The sequence below is a fragment of the Phycodurus eques genome, chromosome 13 (genome assembly GCF_024500275.1).
Source record: "Phycodurus eques isolate BA_2022a chromosome 13, UOR_Pequ_1.1, whole genome shotgun sequence".
Classification (NCBI taxonomy): Eukaryota; Metazoa; Chordata; class Actinopteri; order Syngnathiformes; family Syngnathidae; genus Phycodurus; species Phycodurus eques.
The window spans coordinates 17,705,418-17,724,554 of record NC_084537.1 but is presented as its reverse complement, the minus strand read 5'-3'; the positions used below and the strand labels follow the sequence as shown (position 1 = coordinate 17,724,554).

Genomic DNA, 19,137 nt, shown 5'->3' with positions numbered 1-19,137 from the left:
TTAAAAACATTTTATTTTTCCTAACTTTGCTCGCACACTGTCAACTTCCTGTATTAGCTTGGTGTGCCTACGTCTAGCTTTTCGTATTTGGCACATCGGAAACGGGCAGATGACAAAAAAACAAAAAACAAAAAAAAGGGTTAATCAACACATTTTGGGTTCATTATTTAATATAGTCCCTTGTTTGTCTTATCGATTCTTGTTCATCCAACTACTGCCCTTTTTTAGTCTCATACTTAAGAGAATGTGTAACGGAAAGAAAGTGGGAAACGCTATATATAGCACACACGTCCAGTTTGGCAATACTTGGTGGAAAAAAAGTAGAAAATATTTTTTTTTTTTGGCATGCTTGGGTGCAAGTCAAACAAATCACTCAAAACGGACACTCACTTTATTCCTCACAGCATATAAGTGTTTCAGTCACAGGGTTATTAATAACATGTTAGATCATGAGACTAGAAGCATAAATCAATTAATGCGTACATTTAAAAAAAAATAACAACATGGGGGGGTGAGCATGAAATGTGAAAGATCACACCCATGTCTGCAACTAATAGCCATAAGAGAAAAGGAGAGTTTAATAAAAATAAAAAAAATAAAACATGAGAAATCATCACAATTACCATGGAGATGATTGGACAGTAACACTCCTTCCTGCCGTTCGTTATCGACAATATATTTGTACATAATTTATATATTACGAGAACACTTCATTGAAATCCAAGTATACAATTTAAATATTTAAAGCCATCGTACGTATTCAAAGAGGATTTTTTTATTTATTTTTTTGTTCAACCAGTCTTCATTTTGGCACAGTGTAATGTCGACATGAATTTATGAAAATATATGATGACTGAATACATTATTATACATAAGTATTTGTGGGCTTTGTGGTTTCATTATCATCAGAGTTGCACAGACGGACAAATATTGCTCACAGACCACAGGTTCGAAACCAATTAAAACCCTATCAACTCAAGGTCTTGACAAGTGCTTTCCAGATCTGTAATTATTTAGTCAGTATGTCATAAGATGAAATGATTTTAAAAAATATGCGTCAACGACTCACACGTCAAATTAAACGCATCAACGAAGGCCTTCCAGATTTGTAATTATTAAGTCAATATGTCACCGTAAGACAAAAGCATGATGAAAATATTTTTCGGCTTGAAAATGACTAACCAAGTCAAAAATCAATTTGCAACATAGGTCAGACTCAAACATCATATTAAAGGACTGAGCAAGCCCTTTCCAGCTCTGTAATTAATTAGCGAGAATGCTTCCAATAAGCAGAATGATGGAAAAAAAAAAAAAGCAAAATATTTTGCTTGAAAATGGCAACGTTTATCAATAACCTTGTCAAAACAAATTCTCCGCAAACCTCATCAACTCATGCCATATTAAAGGCCTTTCTGAACACATTCCAGATCTGTAATTATTTAGTCAATATGTTGCCTTAAGATGAAGTGTCAAAATTAACTACCAGGCAAGCCAAAAATAAATTTGCATCATCATCGACTCACACGTCATATTAAAGGCCTCTACAAGGACTTTCCAGGTCTGTACTTTTTATTATAAATTTAGTCAATGTTGTCGCATGATGAAACAATGACAAATTATTTTTTTTTTTTCTTGAAAATGTCAATGCCGGGTCAAAAATCAATTTGCAAAAAAAACTTTTTGACACACACATCATATTAAAGGCCACCACGAGGACTTTTTAGATCTGTAATTATTTAGTCAATGTCACCGTAAGATGAGGCAATGATGTAAAAAAAATATTTTTTTTAAACAAAGGAACGCCTTTCTTTTATCTTTGCCTCACATGTTGCCATCCCGCCTTTCTTTGCTCAGTGACGGTTTGGGAGGATCCTTGACTGTCTTTCCGACGGGCGCCGTGACTGAGGCAGAGGCGGCGCTGCTGCTGCTGCTGTCCGTGACCTTGGCCTGCTCCTCGCCCCCACCTCGGGCCTCCGGGCTGGGCTGCGTGGGCACGGCTTGCTCGGCTGGTGGTGGTGGTGGTGGTGGTGGAGGGGGCGCCGGGGGCGCCGGCTGCGCGGTGAGCTCATGCTGCAACTTGTGGTTCTGCAGCAGGCGCAGCTGGACACGCAGCTCCAAGATAGCCTCCTGCTCCTCATGGATGGCCTGGTTCAGGTGGGTGTTCTTGTTCTGTGGTGGCATCACAAAAAAACCTTGTCAAGTTAATCTTTTATGTGCGCACTGAGCTTAGTTCTCATGAGATTTGCTGAGATCTCACGTGATGACAGTTTGAAATCATTTGTTGTTGACTTTTTGAGGCATTTTTTCCATTCCTCCTTACCTCCAGCTCCTCGTTTTGCTTCTGAAGGTCCTCTAGGATCATCTGCAGCTCCTCCTCGTCCTCACTCTCGCTCTCACTCTCTGACGAATACTCCTCGGTTTCGCTGCGGCCCTGCTGACGACTGTAGAGGAATATTAGGGCTCTATGTGGTACTACGGGACTATAACGCGAGGAAATTACAGCCACAGGGCCTCTTACCTCTGGATGTCTGCGATCTCCGCCCGCAGCCTCTCGATCTCCTCCTTCTCGGCGGCAATCTGTCGGCGCAATACTTGTTCCAGAGAGATCAACTCCTCTTGCTCTGTCAGGATCTCATTTTCCTGACCAGACATGTGGATACATTTTATTCATAAGCACCCTTTAAAACACCTAACAGCACTTTAAACAGGATTAAAAAAAAATAACTAAAGAAAATAATAGAAAAAAACAAATAACACATCTGACTATACATTACTCTATAGTGTATTGTTTGATGTTTAATTACATATTTTAAGTTAATACTGTGTTATTTTCAGGTTCAGAAATGTAGTACATATGTTATCAATATTAAAATATTTAAATTTTATTTTTTATACATTTACAATATACAAATTTTAGTATGAATTAATAACTGGATATTTTAATTTAATTCTGCATAATAAATTCTAAAATGTTCTACAAATAATCATTAATTTCATACATGTATTTGATATTTTTAAATGTTATAGATTATACATATTTTATCACTTGTTTTATTATAGAGGTATACATTTTATTTAAATTTTCATGACAAATTATCAAATATTCATTAAATTGTCTTGAAAGCGTTGACTTGATAGTTTAAAAATACAAAATTGTGTTGATCCAAAATTTTGCAATTTTCAAGATTCAATGACAATAAAAGCATTTTCCAACAATATCAAAACCCCAGTTTATTAATCCAGTGAAAGAACTAGCGTGAGTTATAAGTTAAGTGGCGAGGCACTCACCTGAGCCAGTAAGAGGTTAACCACTTCCTCTTCGTTCTCAGTCATCTCTTCTTTGGAAACATCCTCCTTGGACAGGCTGGCAATCTCCTGCGCAATCTTGGTCTCGCACTCCTGAAGCGTCAAAAAAATTAGTCACCATCGTGCAACTCGGGGAGGCGGTCGCGTTCGAATGTGAGCGCCTCTCACTTGTCGCTTGGCCTCCCTCAGCTTGCGCTTGAGAGCGGTGAGGATTCTCTGGACCTCCCACAAGCGCTCCTCTTTGGACAAATCCTTCACACCGGCCTGCAGGTCCCTGTGCAGGCAGTTGAGCAAGAACTCCTACAAGAACACGCTTTTGAGTCAAAACAATGAAAAACAGGCTGCAATGAACGCACCGGTTGGGTCAACACTCGCTAATAAAACAAAAACAATGGAAGAGACTTATTTAACAAAAGAAAGCGGGCTGCAAGAAAATGGACCATTGCAGCTAAGTGGAGACTGTGGAGTATCAAATTTACTGTTGCCATTTCTTGCCCTACATTCTCAAACGTTAGACTAACTGTATTCAAGAGGAGCTTGCGGGCAGCAACAAAATGGACTACCGCAACCAAGTACAGACCGTGGCGAATAAGGTTAACTGTTATCGTTTCTTGCCATGCTTCGTCAAAGGTTATAGGAGACTTATTCAAGAGGAGACTTAGGGCAGTAGAAAAACAGACAACTGCAGCTAAGTGGAGACAGTGGAGTGTAGTGTTTAGTTTTGTCATTTCCATCCATAAATCCTCAACATTTAAACAGAGACTTATTGTATTCAGGAGGGCAGCAACAAATGAACTATCCCAGTTAAGCAGAGACTGTGGAGTATAAGTTTAATTGTCATTTTGAGCCATACCTCCTCAAAAGTTAAAGGAGGCTAATTTTACTCGAGAAGATGGAGGGCAGCAAGAAAGTGGACCACTGCAGCAAAATGGAGACTGCTGAGTATAGTGTTTATTTTGGTCATTTTTAGTTTTAAAAGTTAGAAGACAAATTTTACTTTTGGGGAGACTGCGGGCGGCAAGAAAATGGACCACTGCAGCAGAGACTGGAGTATAAAGTATAATTTTGTTATTTCCAGCCATACAGCCTCAAAAGTAAAAGGAGATTTAATTTGAGGGGAGACTAAGGGCAGCAATTTGAGGGGAGACTAAGGGCAGCAAGAAAAGAGATGACAAAATTTTGTCCACTCACCTGTCGTCTGATCTCCTCTTTGATGCTGTCCTGGGTCTCGGGTAGCGCCGGCATGGTGGCCATGTTGGACCAGCGGAGGGGACGCACCACCTGCCTCAGGACCACGTCGCCGAACAGATCCTTTACGTGTGTGAAGAAAATGTAGAGGACCCGGTTTCCGATCTGTAACAAAGGTGTGTGTGTGTGGGGGGGGGGGGGGGGGGGTAAACAGTTGGAAGTCACTCCTAAACCCATCAAAGAAGAGCAATGACGGAGCGAATTAAAGTTGTAAGTCAAGGCACCAATGTATGCAAAAAATGGCACACTTAGAAAGTGTAAGAGGAATAAATGCTCTAAAGTAGGCCAGAGCTTCAAAGATAAACAAAGTGACCCATTTTATGTAAATGTAAAAAAGTCACAGGGACCTGTATGGTGGGGTTGAGGACAATGGAGATGTTCTGGATGTTCATCTTGGTGTCGGCCTCCCTGGCGATGACGTGGTCCATGTGGGTGACCAGCCAGCCCAGCAGGAGGCAGCTCTCGGGCGGCGCCTCGGCCAGCAGCCGCTGGAACTCGCTCACCTTGTCGGCGTCCGCTTGCCGGCCGCACGCGTCCTCGAAGCGCTGCGCCAGGTCTCGGCCCAGCAGGTTGTCGGGCAGCTCGCGCAGGTACTGCTTGAGGAGGCTGGCCACCGTGTGAGGGTCGTACTCCTCCAGGCACGGGCACTCCTCTCGGTCATACGCCGCCTTGAGCTCATCCACTTTGGACTTCATACCTGATAGGGCCATGGAAGACGAGTCCGTTATACTGTCTTTTTAATCTTTCTTCTCTCCACCTGTCCCTTCTGAAACTAAATGCTAGAAAGTGATATTGTGGTTGTTTTGCATCTCTTTTGTCACAGTCTGTCCTCCTTAAAACTACATACTAGCAAGCATTATAATTATGAATGTCTTTTGTTAATTCTTTTTATGTCTCTGTTCTCTGTCCCTATTCAAACTACATTCCAGCAAGTGTAATTTATATTGTTGTCTGTCCCCTCTAAAAAAATAAAAAATAAAAATAAAGTGTTACTATTGCTTTTTGTTGTCTGTTCTCTATTTAGCCGCTCTCAAACTACACACTAGCAGGTCTTATTGTAACTGCTGTTATAGCTGCCTGTTAGTTATTGCTTTTATTTTGTATCTCCTCTCTGTCTGTCCCCTATCAAACTACATACTAAAAGGTGTTGTCGTTGCTTTTTGTTCCCTCTTTTTTCTCTCTCTATCCCATTCCCAAACCACAAATTAGCAGGTCTTGTTGCTGTCCTCTGCAGTTGCTTTTTGTAGGCTCTCTCCTCCCAGTTTGTCACCTCTCAAATTAAGACGGTGTTACTATCTTCTAACCATTTTGATTGTGTTAGCATACCTGAAACGCGGTAGATGCCCTCACACTTCATGCCGTAATTCTCGATGTAGTCGACACACTCCCTGAAGACTGCGGGCAGTTGGATACCATCGTATAGCGCAGTCCGCTTCACCGCCTCCGCCAGGGGGGCACCGAAGATTGGCCTGAATGCGGGCATCTCCGCTGGCAGCATCTCCACATCGGCGGTGGGGGCGGCGGTAGCTGTGGGCTTCTTCTTCTTTTTCTTTTCCTTCCACTGCTTGACCACGTCGGCGGCCGTGAGGTCCTTGGACTTCTTGTCCTTGGCCTCCTTGGGGCCCTTCTCCTTCACCTTGAAGTCCTTCTCCTTCTTCTTGGAGAAGCTGGGCTTCTTGAACACGTGGATGCCTTTGGAGCGCTTCATCTTGGACGGACTTTCGGCCTCATCGGCTGAGCTGTCCTCCTGGAAGGCGGCGTATCCTTCCGCTGGGTCGACAGAAAGAGAGAGAGCGAGAGAGAGTTCTAGTTAGTTTTTCTACATGAGAAACAGGAAGGGAGGTGGGAGAAAAAGGGGGGCAGGGGGGTGCTTGGAAAAAACAGGTCAGCCGCTAATGTAGCACAGCTCCCTAATGCCTCAACCTCCCTAATTTTAAATCATTTATAATCATTGACAAGACAATTAGTGTTCACTTATATCACCGGGTTTCGAAAACAAAAGGTGGGTGAGAGGGTGGCTGCGTCCCCAAATTGTCCGTTAACTTCCACTCTCGGAAGCCAGAGCTGAAAACAAACGAGCGCTCACTTAACGTTACCATGGTAACACTGTCGACCACAGCGTCCAACTTTGATCAAGTGGAAAAGAGGACGCTGATGCCCTCAGAAACAAAATGTGACAATAAATGTACACACTAAGCATGAAAAATATATATTATATATCCTTAACAATACATGACAATATTCTAATAAATACAGAAAATTATAATTAAGCATATTTGGTAACTGTAGTCAATGCATACCACACACCTTCACGAAAAGACTTTCCAGCCAATCAAAAAGCTACTTAAGTAAAAAAAAAAAGTTTTTTAAAAGCCCCTTAATGTACCACAATAATTGCATAATTGATGAAATATATTCATAATAATAAATAATAATACTTTAACAATTATGAACAATTATAATTAGCAGCCCTTTAAAGGGCAAGGAACCATATTTGGTCACTGAAGACAAAATGGATGCTACACTGGCAGTAGAAACCTGTGACTTCTCACAGCATATCAGCAAGTAGCCCGGGTAATAGTAATAGTGCATATATAATAAATAGAATAAAAGACATTTCAAACATGTATGTCATGATTATAATAATATTGAAGTAATATAAATTTTGGGGAAAGAAGTTGACTAAAAAAAGTACAAATTAATGCACCACAATAATTGCGTAATATATAAAATATATTCTTAATAATACATAAAAGAATTAGCCAATAATTGTGACCAATTATAGTTAATCGCCCTGTATTGGGTAAGGAACCATATTTGGTAACTATAATTATTACACAAAAAGGCGGTAGAAATCATGTGACTTCTTCCAGTTAATAAAAAAAGTTATTAGTGTAAAACAGTAATTTAATGTATCACAATACTTCTATACAATAATCCCACCTGCCATCGCCAGGGTTATGTTCCAGACCACCGGCGCAATATGTGAAATCTGTGATACAGAAATATCTTATTATACTCTAGGCATGTTTTTGTAGCATTTACTTGGGAATTTTTTTTCAAGGTCTTTAAACACACCTTTAATACAACATAAACACATTTAAACTCATGTATTGAGAGCAAAAGAAATGCATAACACAAAAATATTGTACAAAAAGTATTTAAAAAAGTACAGTATCAAGTATAATAAAAAAAATGCACTTTTGCGGGACCGCGACACGTGAACCACGATAGAACAGGGATTAGTGTATTCTAAAAAATATATATTCTTAATACACTAATGCCTAAAAACAGCCTTACGTGAGCCATCATCAAATCACGTGAGCATCTGACTTATTAAAAAAAAACAATTCGTTTTTCTTTTTTTGCAGCACCACAGCAGAAATCACGCAACGACAATGACAAGGTCAAAGTAGGATGATAACGAAAGAACAGGAAACGGAACCATCAATACTTATGAAATGCCACAAGGTGACACCATCTCTCTGCAAAGACCTTCCTTTTCCCTCTCGTCTGTTTTATTTTTATTGTAAAAATTTTTTATAACAGAGTTTCCACTTACTGCGCTTCTCCTTCTTCTTGAACTTGTTCTTCTTCTTGCTGTGCTCTTTGTCATCGTCTGACACATAGGCGTCGGGCGCCTCGTGGTGGAGGCCATCATGTGGCGACGACGGGTCACCTGTGCGGTACAACCCGGGAAACTTGGTCGGGCTGATCTCCTCGGAGCTGGGGGTGCGCGCCACGCCACCCGGGTGCTCCGCCCGCCGCTGCTCGGCGGGGCTGCTGCTGGGCGGCAGGAAGCATTCGGTCATGATGGCTGGGCTGCGCCGATCACGCCTTACCCGCCATCAAGCCTGTGAAATTGACATCCATTAGTCACACAGTCTTCATTTTCCTGTTAGGACAGGGGTGGGCAACCTACTTTTACTTTTGACTTTTTTTTTTTCCTCTCGAAAAATCGGACTTTACAGGCTTTCACACACGTGTCCCTTCTAAAATGATGCTTTCCCACCGTGGGCAATTTCCCCTGGAATTTATGGGCATTTGGTGTTTGGTGGCCTGAATTTAGTTCTCACATAATTTACCAGGGCAAAAAGAAGACCCTGGTGAGGGGGTAGTACTTTCAAGAGGTCCAGGAGCCCATAGAATGCTGATCTGCATCACTCAATATACTGAATCAGATCTACCTACAACTAAAACGTTGTAGGTAGATTCTATTAGATAGAAATGCAGCTACAAATAATCCTAATTCTACCACTAACAGTGCAGCAGTGTATCACCAGTTAGGAGATTAAATGAATAATAAAATAACACCTCCGAAAATCAAAGGCGTCTGATTGATTTTTTCATTTTTATACAATACTACGCTCAAACCTATGAGGAGGCCATTCTATAATCAATTTCATACCGTTTTGATGTATTAAAACCAACTCGTTAAAAGATTGAATTATGAATTGTGTTTGATTTAGATCAGTGCGATTATTGTAGCATTAAAACTGCTGAAATTTACAAACATTGAATGCATACAAACAAACTATTAGCTAATGTTTACCAACCTGTCATTACAGGTGAAATTGCCCCAGAATAAATGCATTTTTAATCATGTGTAGTCACCAAAAAGACGTTAATGCGTCACTAAACCTCTCGACCTATCAAACAAAAACGGCCTGTCATTGCAATGTTTTCCTGAGGGTTTTACAGGTTCACCCTACAGAATAAGCGAGTATTAGCAGGCTATTGTCAGCAAAAGTGTCAAAAAGAAAGCGCTAAGCTCTGAATGGAGGGGCCCGTGGGAGCTAACGATACTTTAAGCTATGCTAGTCGATTAGGGACACTTCCTTTAGCTTGTTTCGCTCATCTTTTAAATAGAAAATCAGACGTTTAAAAGTGTTTTATATATATTAATAAAAAAAAAAAATTAAAAAAAAAGCTATACTGACGAGTGAAGCCTAGTAAGTGATCAACTTTACCAATTGCAGTCAATTCCACAGTGTTGCCGTTTCCGGTTGTCTCAGGGCTGTGCACTAAATAAAGCGGTCTGCGCCTGCGCAATGGAACAGGTGCATGCTGGGAGGCGTAGTTTGAGAGCGAGACCGCGGTCACTTAAACTTCAAATCTAGACGGAGCATGTCGTTTACTCTTTTTAAATAATGACAAAAACTGACATAAATAAAAGTTAAACTAAGGTTTTTTTTAACTCAACTTTATTTTCCTTATTTTATTACAGTCAACGTTTGTGCACCAGATTGCTGTAAAACGCTTGAAATTCGTGATCAAGGACGCAGAAAATATGATGAATTCTTTGGAGGTACTGTAAACGTGCACATGCTACAGAGTAGGCCAAAATTAGATATGCATTTTAAAATGTTAATTTTGTTTTTACAGGTACCGTGAATAATGACAAATAATTTTAGGAAGGAAAAAAGTGGATTCTAGTTTTGGATGGGGACTGAAGAAAGGCAGGCAGAAAAGTAGGATAAAATATAAATGAGTCAGAAAGAAAGAAAGAAATAAAAAAGAAAAGAGGGAAGGCCAGGAAGGATGGAAGTAAAGAAGATCAGGGGTGAAGGAAGAAGGGAAAGAAAGAAAATAAATAAAGAAGATAGGGAGAAAAGAAGGACCAAAGGAAGAATGGAGGGAAAGAAAGGCAGGAAACAAGGAAGGGGTGAAGGAAGGATGGCAAAAGGGAAGGTAGAGGGAGGGAAGGTCAGGAAGGAAAGACAAAAATAGCGTATAACTCCTTTTGGCGTTCACTGCATAATCTAAAAAAAATAGTAAATTGAAATATAAAAACATTACAATTGCAGCTTAGGACAGAGTAACCCAAACTGAGGGTTAGGGGGTTCAAAATGTGTCGTGGGGACACTTATTCACTCCTTACACTGTACTGTATTGGGTCAATGTGTATAGTCCACATCAGTCGGCAGTTAGATAGTTCAGCAGCATGCGATCCGGTGCAGGTGCGATCTCGTGGGCTGTCGAATTTCACTGCATGTTGACGGCGTCCAGTGGTCGATTCATCACCAGCGTCACCTCTAGCTCCTCCCTCTCGCTGAAAAACTGAGCCTTGCCCTCCTGGTGGTGGACTGGGTGCGGGAGGTGGAGAGCCAGTCTACTGTAACGTTAAGACACAATATGTGCAGATTTACAACCTGAAAACCAAAACCAAATCTGAGGCTATGTTGCCACAGCAGCCCCGTTTGCTCTAAATGTTGTGCGCCATGAGATTTTTGCAGCTTTGGAGCACATTTGTGGTGCAAGCAGAGTCCATTGAAACTCCCCTGCTGGTTCCGGCTCCAGAGGTGGCATCAGCGCGGAGATGCACATACTGCCGCAATAATATATATATATATATATATATATATATATATATATATATATATATATATTTCATTTTTTCAACAACTAATTTACTAATCCATCGCTTGTACCAAAACATACAAACGTTCCCATTTTTAACATGCATACTGCACAGTGTGCGCGCTCTTTTTCACACACAAACACACACATTTAACATGAAGGCATTGTATGAAAATTAAACACATGGCTGAGCTTTACAAGAGTTGTAGGCACCAAGTGTGAGATGCCGCGGAATACATACGCATCCAATCCCACAACGGACCGACGGAAATTTGAATTTGCCCAAATTTGTACGGTCAGGTTTAGATGCATTACTACAGCCGCCTGAGGTTTCTCACCCGCACTTTTGAAAAGCAATCTTGCTGGGCATCCACAGCTTTCGCGGCCTGTCATGTTTGCCCATCCCCCCTGCATTGTCTTGTCCAAAGTGGCCTGAAAAGGAAAAGCGGTGGCCGCCAGGAACATAGTGTAGATGTCGCTTAAAATGGCCACTTCAAACCAAAAGAGTAGATTTTTTTTTTTTTTCCCCCAGGCACAGATTCTTGACACTTTTGTCTACTGGTGATAGACACTGTTATTACAGTTCATGTTGTGGCGTTACAATTGCTTCGGGGGCTGAATTTTTTTGTTTATGAACAAAACGTCCCCAAAAATTGGTGATCTCAGAGGAATATTACTACTGTATTGTCGGATAGAGGGGTGTCATGAGCACAGTTATAGGTAATAAAAGGTTATGAGAATGTTTCTTACTATTTCGGTGTCCGAAGGTCAAGGAACTTCTCCTTCACGTCCAGAGTCACATCTGACAGTTTGCTGTCAGGAAGTTTGATTTTCACCTGATTGTAGAAATATACACCATCAACATTTTATTTCTTTTGTTTATGAGCCATAGTTGAGTCTATGCTTTCAAACTCTCCAGTGACCATCCTATAAAGTGAGGCAGACACATCCAAAAAATAGGGACAAATATGAGTATTTTTCAAACACTTATGTGTGTGGTCAATACTGGGTTGGTCCGAGCTACTGTGTAGTGCTGCCATTGCTTGAAAATGGCTGACCTTCACTTCGCCTAGCTGCCAAGTCATGGTGTGTGGGGCAGCGTTAAATAGTATTATTTAAATTAACCTCACTGTTGCATCATCAAATTTAGAAAAAACGTGCTTTCAGATGGAGATTGACTTGGTTGTGGAATTTCACACTTGATGGGTGGGCAGACAATCCAGAGACACAACTATATGTATGCAAGCAATAAAAAAGTAACTTTTACATAATATGGTTTATTACCAGCATTGCTTCACAGCACATGGAGGACGGGTCCTTTCTGCTTAGGCCCAAAAAGAGATCCTCTGTGCCAACACTCTGCTTGAGGATGATTTCATATCTATACACAAAACACACACAAGTCTTACAGTTTGACTACTGTGACCTCCAAACAGGAGAATATGTTGAATTTGGGAGGAAAACATGAACATTTTCATGTTTTGCTATTGTGGACATACTCAGGCTGCGGCCTTGGGTCGGTGACATCATCATACTGTGGGCCTTCGGGCACCTCTTCCTCGCTCCACACTTCTTTGCTGTTCTTCTTCTCATATGCCGACGACTCTGAAACAGACAAACGCACATAAAAAAAAAATATACAATAATTATTATTTATTTTTTTTTTAGGAGAAGTTTACCTTCTTTCTCTTTTTTGGCCAGGGGGCCTATGTGTCCTGGGCCCATCTTGGCATAAGGAGACACATCCTGGAGAGATTTTGAGTGGGAAAAATTACAATAGGCTTCAGAAGGAGGGGAAAAAAAAGAAAACCACAGACATAGGAAAATAAATTCACTCACTTGATAATCATCATCATCATCTTGTTGAGTGGAAAGCAAGGCGGACAGCGCCTGGATGTTCTGAATGGATGAAACTTGAAGATATTCCATTTTTTTTTCAAATGAAATAACTATATAACGACTATTCTCCTTTCTGAAAGTACAACTCTTACAGAAAGTGTCGTTCCACTGTTGTTTCCTAGAGACACCGTTGTTGTCAAGGTAACCGACAACGTCACAGGAATAAGCGCGATAAAACGTCCACTCGTAACGTGTGACGTTTAAAGCGACACTCCATAATACGGTCGACGGGGGAATTCGTGTTCCACCAACAAATAACTATTAATTACTTAAAGTAATCAAAGTGATAAGTAAAGAAACTGTTTTATGGATGAAATACGCACAAAACACGTTAACGAAGTTGCTATAGATGTTATAAGGGGATAATTGAACGTTTTGCCTCGAGGAAGCATGTCCCTCCTGGGCCGCCGTATTGGCCACGCATGGCTACCAGGGATCATGTTGAAGGTGACAGGTAGACTCATGGTCGGAGCCTTCACCTTGTGGCCGGCCACAGTCTACGCCGTAGCGGGTGACGGAAAGAAGCCCACGCCCGCCAAGCTGAACCGGGAGGACCTGTCGCTGTACGCCGCGTCGCGACAAGAGAAATCCGCGTCCGAGGAGCCCAAAGCAGGGCAACTGGAGCAGAGCGTCGCTACCCTGAGGAAGCTCGCGGAGCCGTACGCGGCTTGGTGTCGGACCACCTACGACCGCATCGAACCCAAAGTCCAAAGCGCGGTGCGGCTGGGGGGAGACACCTGGGTGTTCCTCAAAAATCCGCCGGGAGACTTCTACGCGCGGGCCGGCATCATCGGCTTGACCGGCGTGCTGGGGCTGCTTCTCGCCAGGCGCTCGCGGGTCAAGAGGTTCATCTACCCGGCGGGCCTGATGGCCACCTGCGGCTCCCTCTACTATCCAGATAAGGCGGCGACCATCGCCAGGTCCGCCGGGGACACCCTGTACGAAGGCGCCGTGCACGGCTACGCCACCGTGGAGAAGATCATGAAGCCGCAAAGCAAGAAGGCCGAGCCGGGCGGCAACTCTGAAGGGAAACGCTGAGGATCGCCAAAGCAGGAAGACACCAGCAGCTTTAACAACTGGGTGCTCGTTCATGCCTACTTTTTGTACCAAGATAACTCAGGCTGGACTATCAGAATGTATATTTATGCAGAAAATGAATAATAGTAGTAATAATAAAAACAATTCCAAGTTTTTCCCAGACTGCAGTCTACTCAGAAACAATTGACGATGTAGAGAGGGTGGGACAAAATGTCAATATTGAAATTTTCCAGTTACCACTGTAACAAATATTGTTATTGCTATCGTAGTATTGAGATAGTGACATCATTGATCGATGAGTTACGTTGCGATTCTTCTTTTCCCCAATACAGTATCAATACCACCACGTTCATTGACATAATATCACATCACTGATTAATGAGCCAATATGAAATTCCCACCCTGACTACATTACTACCAGTGTTTACAATTGCCATACCATAGATCACTAGAACATGCATTAAAAGACAAATCATTTAAAATAACTTCACACCCAGCTTGAAGTGGAATGGACTCCGGGAATATTTTGCTTTTATTTGTCTGAGAAAAAGAAATATCGTACACAAAAATTAAATAGTGGTGCCTCAGAGCAGCACCAGCTTCTCATTGAGGGCGATCTGGGCTTGGGTGAGGTTGGACAGGTAGGTCACCATCAGGAGGTCCTGTGATCAAACATTTGAAATAGCATTACTTGAGGTGTTGGTTTAATCTAATTCCGCGATAGAACTCTTGATCCATAAATCATCCATAAAAAGGGAGCCAAACATACATTGATGTTCGAGTTGATCATGTCCTCAAAGTCCTCTGTTGGGATGGTGGGCACCTTGTTGACGAGGTCCATCAGGAAACGGCCCACGCTGTTGTCCGCTGTCACCTTGCCAGACTGAGATGTATCAAGTTAGTCGTTTAGCGGATTGCTCGCTAATATGTAATTCTCGGAAGAACACCTACCTACTTCTTGCTGATCTGATTTATGTCCTCTAAACTTTATATTGCATACATTTCCGGTCAAAGTGACTACATCCAACAGATTATTTAATCCAGTGTTTGACCGCCATTTTTGAGTCACTGCAAAACATTTGTTGGAAATCATTCATTCATTCCCTACCTAGTCCTTAATTTATAAATAATCCCAATATATAGTGGACTACATAGTTTACTCAGTCAAATGAAAAATAGTTTTCAAACACTACTCAGACGAGAGTTAATTACCACCTCGCTGTCACAAAATTACAAAGTACCGGATCATCTGGTAGACCTATATAATAAATATTAATAACATTGCCTTGAGATGAGTATTTTTTTAATCTACACAGACCCTAATGTCCATCCTTGTTGTTTTGGTTTTTTTCTAATCAGTGAAATGCATCCTGGGATACATAGTGGTGCCTTGAGATACAAGTTTTGAGATATGAGCGGTCATTTGACCAAGGCGTTGCCTTGAGATGCGAGCAAATTTTGAGATAAGAGTGTGCTTCAAATTCCCACAGCTAGATGGTGGCAGCACACTTCACAACATCCAGCCACTATCAATTCACATTGGCTTCCTTGCAGTAGAAGGACATCATCAGTTGGTGGCAGTAATGTGCCATTAAACTGGTTTGCCGGCTGCCAATAGACTGCCACGGAAAAATATTAAGGACAATAAATACATGAGGTACAGTCTTTTTTACACGCATTTTCCGTGTTTGCAGGTTATGTGGAGAACAAATATTACGGTGTTTTTATGCAGTACAATCCTGTTGAATGCATTTTTTCTGATGAAAAAAACTTTTAAAAAGCAAGTTCAGGGTGTTTTTCTAGGGGGCTGGAACAGCTCAATTGTATTCACATTCATTTCAACAGGGAAAGATGATTTCTGATACAAGCATAGTCACGGAATGAATTTAACCTGTATCGCTTTTCTAGTGACCATTAGTTGTTCACTCCTCTGAAAGATGCACGGTGCGACATATTGATCGCACTATATAAGGTCTAATGTCCACTAACTACACATTCAAACAGCACTACAAAATGGCGAATTTGCTAGTTGCTATAGGCTCCAGCACGTCCGCGACCCTAGTGAGGATAAGCGGAACGGAAGATGAATGAATGAATATACAGGGCACCGTAAAGTGGATAGGGAGTGATTCAGAGCACAGCCTCGGTCAACTTTCCGAGAGTACTCGAGATAAGAGGAAATTGACAACATGTCTGCAGAGACTCACCAGCACGTCCTCAATGTACGCCAGCACGGTGGTCAGCATGTCCTGGACGCGGGCTGCCGAGCCGCCCACCTGGGAGAGGTCGGACGTCAGGCCCTTTGTGCGACTGGGAGTGATGCGTGTTCTCTGCAGGAGATCCACTTTATAAAAAATAAAATAAAATATAATAAAAAAACAAAAGGAAACATAATACAGTGAAATATTGTGAGTGGTGATTTTTGTTTTCCCCCGAACTAAACTCCGTGAATGACAAGTATAAGTCTTCAGAAATGCCATGTTTCCACCAAGCAGTTCAGTACTTTTTGGTCCCATACCAACACAGATAACTGCATTCATGTGCCTTTTACACATAATCCAGCCAAGGCAGGATCTAGTCACGACAGTGTGTGCTTTCACAAAATTAGATAAGAGACAATTCTTACTGCAGTCCAACACAGCTTTGACGTATGGTACAAAAGGGGTTACAGACATCCGGAAAAATGGATGAAACAGAGTTGTGACAAAATACTTTTCCTCCTGTACCTTTCACACAGAACCCAGCAGAGGCTAGAAATATTGACAACTGTGTAGTGACCTTTCACAATGAGACACAGCATCATGCAATCAGCTAATTAGACGATGTCAACGCCAGCATGGGTGCAGGAGAAGCAAGTATAGGGCTTAACCCATTGAATATTTTTAGAATTGAGCCTTGGACCGATTATCCCATTGGCAAGTAATAGGATACAAATTAACTTTGCATTATCAAACAACAATACCAATACAAAAATGTGCATGTGATGTGAAGGTATTATTTTTCTCCACTTGGGTTCGTAAACCACACGTTCTACATCAGTGCTCCCCAACCACCGTGCCGCAGACCGAACCAGTATGTGGCGCAAAAAAGGTTGGTGACCACTGTTCTACAGTGTAATATCTGTAACTTTTAATGAGCATGGCTTTAAAAGGTGGAGTCTGGACAGGTGAGTGATGTGTGCGTCCATGAATGAGAGTGCAGGCTGTTAGCTGTCTGGACTGGTGAGTGATGTGTGCGTCCATGAATGAGAGTGCAGCCTGTTAGCTCAGGTCACTCGATATGGATGTTGTTAAATGCCTGTGCGTCAGTTGTGATCATAGCCGCTTGTGTATGAATGTAACGCGTGTTTCTGTCTTTTCTCGCTGTTTGTTCCATAACGTGATTAAAATGCACAGGTGGCTGCATCTATCGCTGATCACTTGCTGGGGCATTACAACATGTTCTAACTAGCAGTGGTAGGCTATATAAAATTAGCTAACGTCGATAAGTTACCTTGTGTTGTTGATCGTAGATGTGCTGTTGTGACACGCAAGTTCTTTGCAGTAGACAAATTGCACTTTATCTTCTTTTAGACCTTAGAACTGTGCGGTCGACCATGTTGCCCATATAGAAGAGCGACATGGGGAAAAGGAAGAAAAATGCCTGCTTTTAAAGGCAATGTAAAAGGGATTGTGATAGGGTACATAAAGGGCCTGTGCTGGACTGAGTGCAGTGTGACTGATGGATAGAACCTCACTTCCAGAATCAGAAGAAGACAAGAGCACTAGGTGGAAATGTTCACATTCAATAAAGTGTTGCCTTCCTTACCGCCTATCCTCTCCGTGTCATAGTAGATGTATTTGACCGTGAGTGGGGTGAACATCACGCCAACCGTCTTCCCGGGCACACCCATCTGCGCACTGTGAGAGATGGAGTGTCAGCGTGTGGTCGTTCACACAAACGAATGAGGAAAGAGATGGAGAGACAGACCTGACATAGGCGCGGATGTTCATCTTGCCGCTCTGTAGGGCCGTGTCTGCTGTCAGGTGGATGGGGTTGGTGGCCTCGCGGCTGTAGTACTCGTGGATGAGCACCGAGTGCTCTGTGATGTCGAAGCCCGTGGCGTACCAGCCGATGATGACCTCGGTGGGTGACACCCGCTTGTGGAGCTCGTACATGTTCTTGGCGAACTCCATGTCCACAGCGACCTGATGACGAGCGTTGTGTCACACAACCACCATCAAGCAAAAACAAAACAAACACTAAGGTATACAATAAAATTAACTAATGTATAAATGCAGCTACTTTTTGGAAACACAAAGGATGGTTTTGTTTCAAGATTTAAATTTTACACATACCTAATTTCAGCTGTTTTTGCTTGAGTTGAGTACTGTCCAGCTCAACCTAAGCTATAGTGACAATAATAAACAGCAGAAAGATATAAAAACGCACCTCGTCTTCAGACTCATTGTGGGGCACAGAGAAGCAGTTGGTCACCTCGATCGAATGCTTGTCAATGGTACCTGAAGGGGGACAAGCCATATGTTGAAATAAGTAAACGTTTGAGCCAACTATTGTTAGCAAGAGTACAGATAGCTCACCCGACTTTACAACAGCATCAGTAATGTTACAGTCTACATTGAGCGTCCAATATGACCCTATGTGACCGAGTAATGTTAGGAGTAAATGACGGGAATATTCAATAGCTGGTTTAAGTGATGTTGCTCGGCTAACTGGGCTAGGCTATCTGCCGGCTAGTGAGCTGAGGTAGCATGCGTTAGCAACAGACATGCTAACACCAGTTAGCACGCCACAATACGACGAAGAAATACATTTTTTTTTTTTTAAATGTCTCCTTACCCAATAAGGTGCCAATCACCCGACTCGCTCCCTCATTTCGTCGCTCGTACGAGTCGCAAATGGACGCGAGGACGACGGGATGGACCTTCACGACGGGCCCGAACACCGACATGTTGGAAAAAAGGAAGAGAAAGGACTACTTCGTCCCTCACTTCGGCTAACTGTTTAGTATTTTAGCCACTTTAAGTATTATACCGCCAACTCCTGCTTCGGAGTGTAAATTACATGAGGAAATATGTCCTATTAATTAGAATATCCATTATATTTTAGTATAGCAACTGAACTATGCTTTGTAATCATTTGGTGTATTGTATTTAGCTTCGGTTTCTTTTATTTCATTAGCTTGTACTGTTGTACCTAACGTTTTGTCCAGTGAATGTAGCGTAAATTTCCACGGCGCTTTTTTAACATTTTATTTCTATTTTTATTTAACTTTACAGAGTCTAA

The 19,137-nt window shown here is 42.0% G+C and overlaps 4 protein-coding genes across 4 annotated transcripts; 1 reads left to right on the top strand and 3 right to left on the bottom strand.

Annotated features, from left to right (window-relative positions):
- Positions 1–373: 373 nt before the first annotated feature.
- On the bottom strand, positions 374–9,580 carry ralbp1 (ralA binding protein 1). Its single transcript, XM_061693854.1, has 10 exons — positions 9,525–9,580; positions 8,117–8,408; positions 5,881–6,324; positions 4,902–5,251; positions 4,498–4,659; positions 3,475–3,606; positions 3,289–3,399; positions 2,519–2,640; positions 2,321–2,441; positions 374–2,169 (listed from the first exon to the last, which is right to left on the bottom strand). The coding sequence occupies exons 2-10, from the start codon at positions 8,364–8,366 to the stop codon at positions 1,822–1,824; spliced, it is 2,040 nt and encodes a 679-aa protein (XP_061549838.1). The 5' UTR covers positions 8,367–8,408; positions 9,525–9,580; the 3' UTR covers positions 374–1,821.
- A 959-nt stretch (positions 9,581–10,539) lies between these two features.
- On the bottom strand, positions 10,540–12,890 carry dnaaf6 (dynein axonemal assembly factor 6). Its single transcript, XM_061695082.1, has 6 exons — positions 12,754–12,890; positions 12,594–12,660; positions 12,414–12,519; positions 12,199–12,295; positions 11,665–11,750; positions 10,540–10,669 (listed from the first exon to the last, which is right to left on the bottom strand). The coding sequence occupies exons 1-6, from the start codon at positions 12,841–12,843 to the stop codon at positions 10,540–10,542; spliced, it is 576 nt and encodes a 191-aa protein (XP_061551066.1). The 5' UTR covers positions 12,844–12,890.
- Positions 12,891–13,049: 159 nt separating this feature from the next.
- Positions 13,050–14,078, top strand: LOC133412075 (MICOS complex subunit MIC26-like). Its single transcript, XM_061695122.1, has one exon. It carries the CDS (start codon positions 13,204–13,206, stop codon positions 13,849–13,851), a length of 648 nt encoding a protein of 215 aa, XP_061551106.1. The 5' UTR covers positions 13,050–13,203; the 3' UTR covers positions 13,852–14,078.
- A 271-nt stretch (positions 14,079–14,349) lies between these two features.
- eif3f (eukaryotic translation initiation factor 3, subunit F) lies at positions 14,350–18,831 on the bottom strand. Its single transcript, XM_061695121.1, has 7 exons — positions 18,691–18,831; positions 18,283–18,353; positions 17,821–18,038; positions 17,659–17,750; positions 16,059–16,195; positions 14,621–14,734; positions 14,350–14,513 (listed from the first exon to the last, which is right to left on the bottom strand). Exons 1-7 carry the CDS (start codon positions 18,800–18,802, stop codon positions 14,436–14,438), a joined length of 822 nt encoding a protein of 273 aa, XP_061551105.1. The 5' UTR covers positions 18,803–18,831; the 3' UTR covers positions 14,350–14,435.
- Positions 18,832–19,137: the final 306 nt, after the last annotated feature.

Bases quoted from the DNA above. Each gene is read 5' to 3' on its own strand.
- ralbp1 (XM_061693854.1), bottom strand. From the start codon at position 8,366: ATGACCGAATGCTTCCTGCCGCCCAGCAGCAGCCCCGCCGAGCAGCGG. The intron at 4,660-4,901 runs GTCCCTGTGACT...CCTTTGTTACAG, and splicing joins TCCTCAACCCCACCATACAG to ATCGGAAACCGGGTCCTCTA. The intron at 2,442-2,518 runs GTAAGAGGCCCT...ATTCCTCTACAG, and splicing joins GAGATCGCAGACATCCAGAG to TCGTCAGCAGGGCCGCAGCG.
- dnaaf6 (XM_061695082.1), bottom strand. From the start codon at position 12,843: ATGGAATATCTTCAAGTTTCATCCATTCAGAACATCCAGGCGCTGTCC. The intron at 12,296-12,413 runs GTATGTCCACAA...TTTTGTGTATAG, and splicing joins GACCCAAGGCCGCAGCCTGA to ATATGAAATCATCCTCAAGC. The intron at 10,670-11,664 runs GTAAGAAACATT...TTAACGTTACAG, and splicing joins GACCTTCGGACACCGAAATA to TAGACTGGCTCTCCACCTCC.
- LOC133412075 (XM_061695122.1), top strand. From the start codon at position 13,204: ATGTCCCTCCTGGGCCGCCGTATTGGCCACGCATGGCTACCAGGGATC.
- eif3f (XM_061695121.1), bottom strand. From the start codon at position 18,802: ATGTCGGTGTTCGGGCCCGTCGTGAAGGTCCATCCCGTCGTCCTCGCG. The intron at 17,751-17,820 runs GTCTGTCTCTCC...CATCTCTCACAG, and splicing joins AACATCCGCGCCTATGTCAG to TGCGCAGATGGGTGTGCCCG. The intron at 14,514-14,620 runs GTATGTTTGGCT...GTTTGATCACAG, and splicing joins TGATCAACTCGAACATCAAT to GACCTCCTGATGGTGACCTA.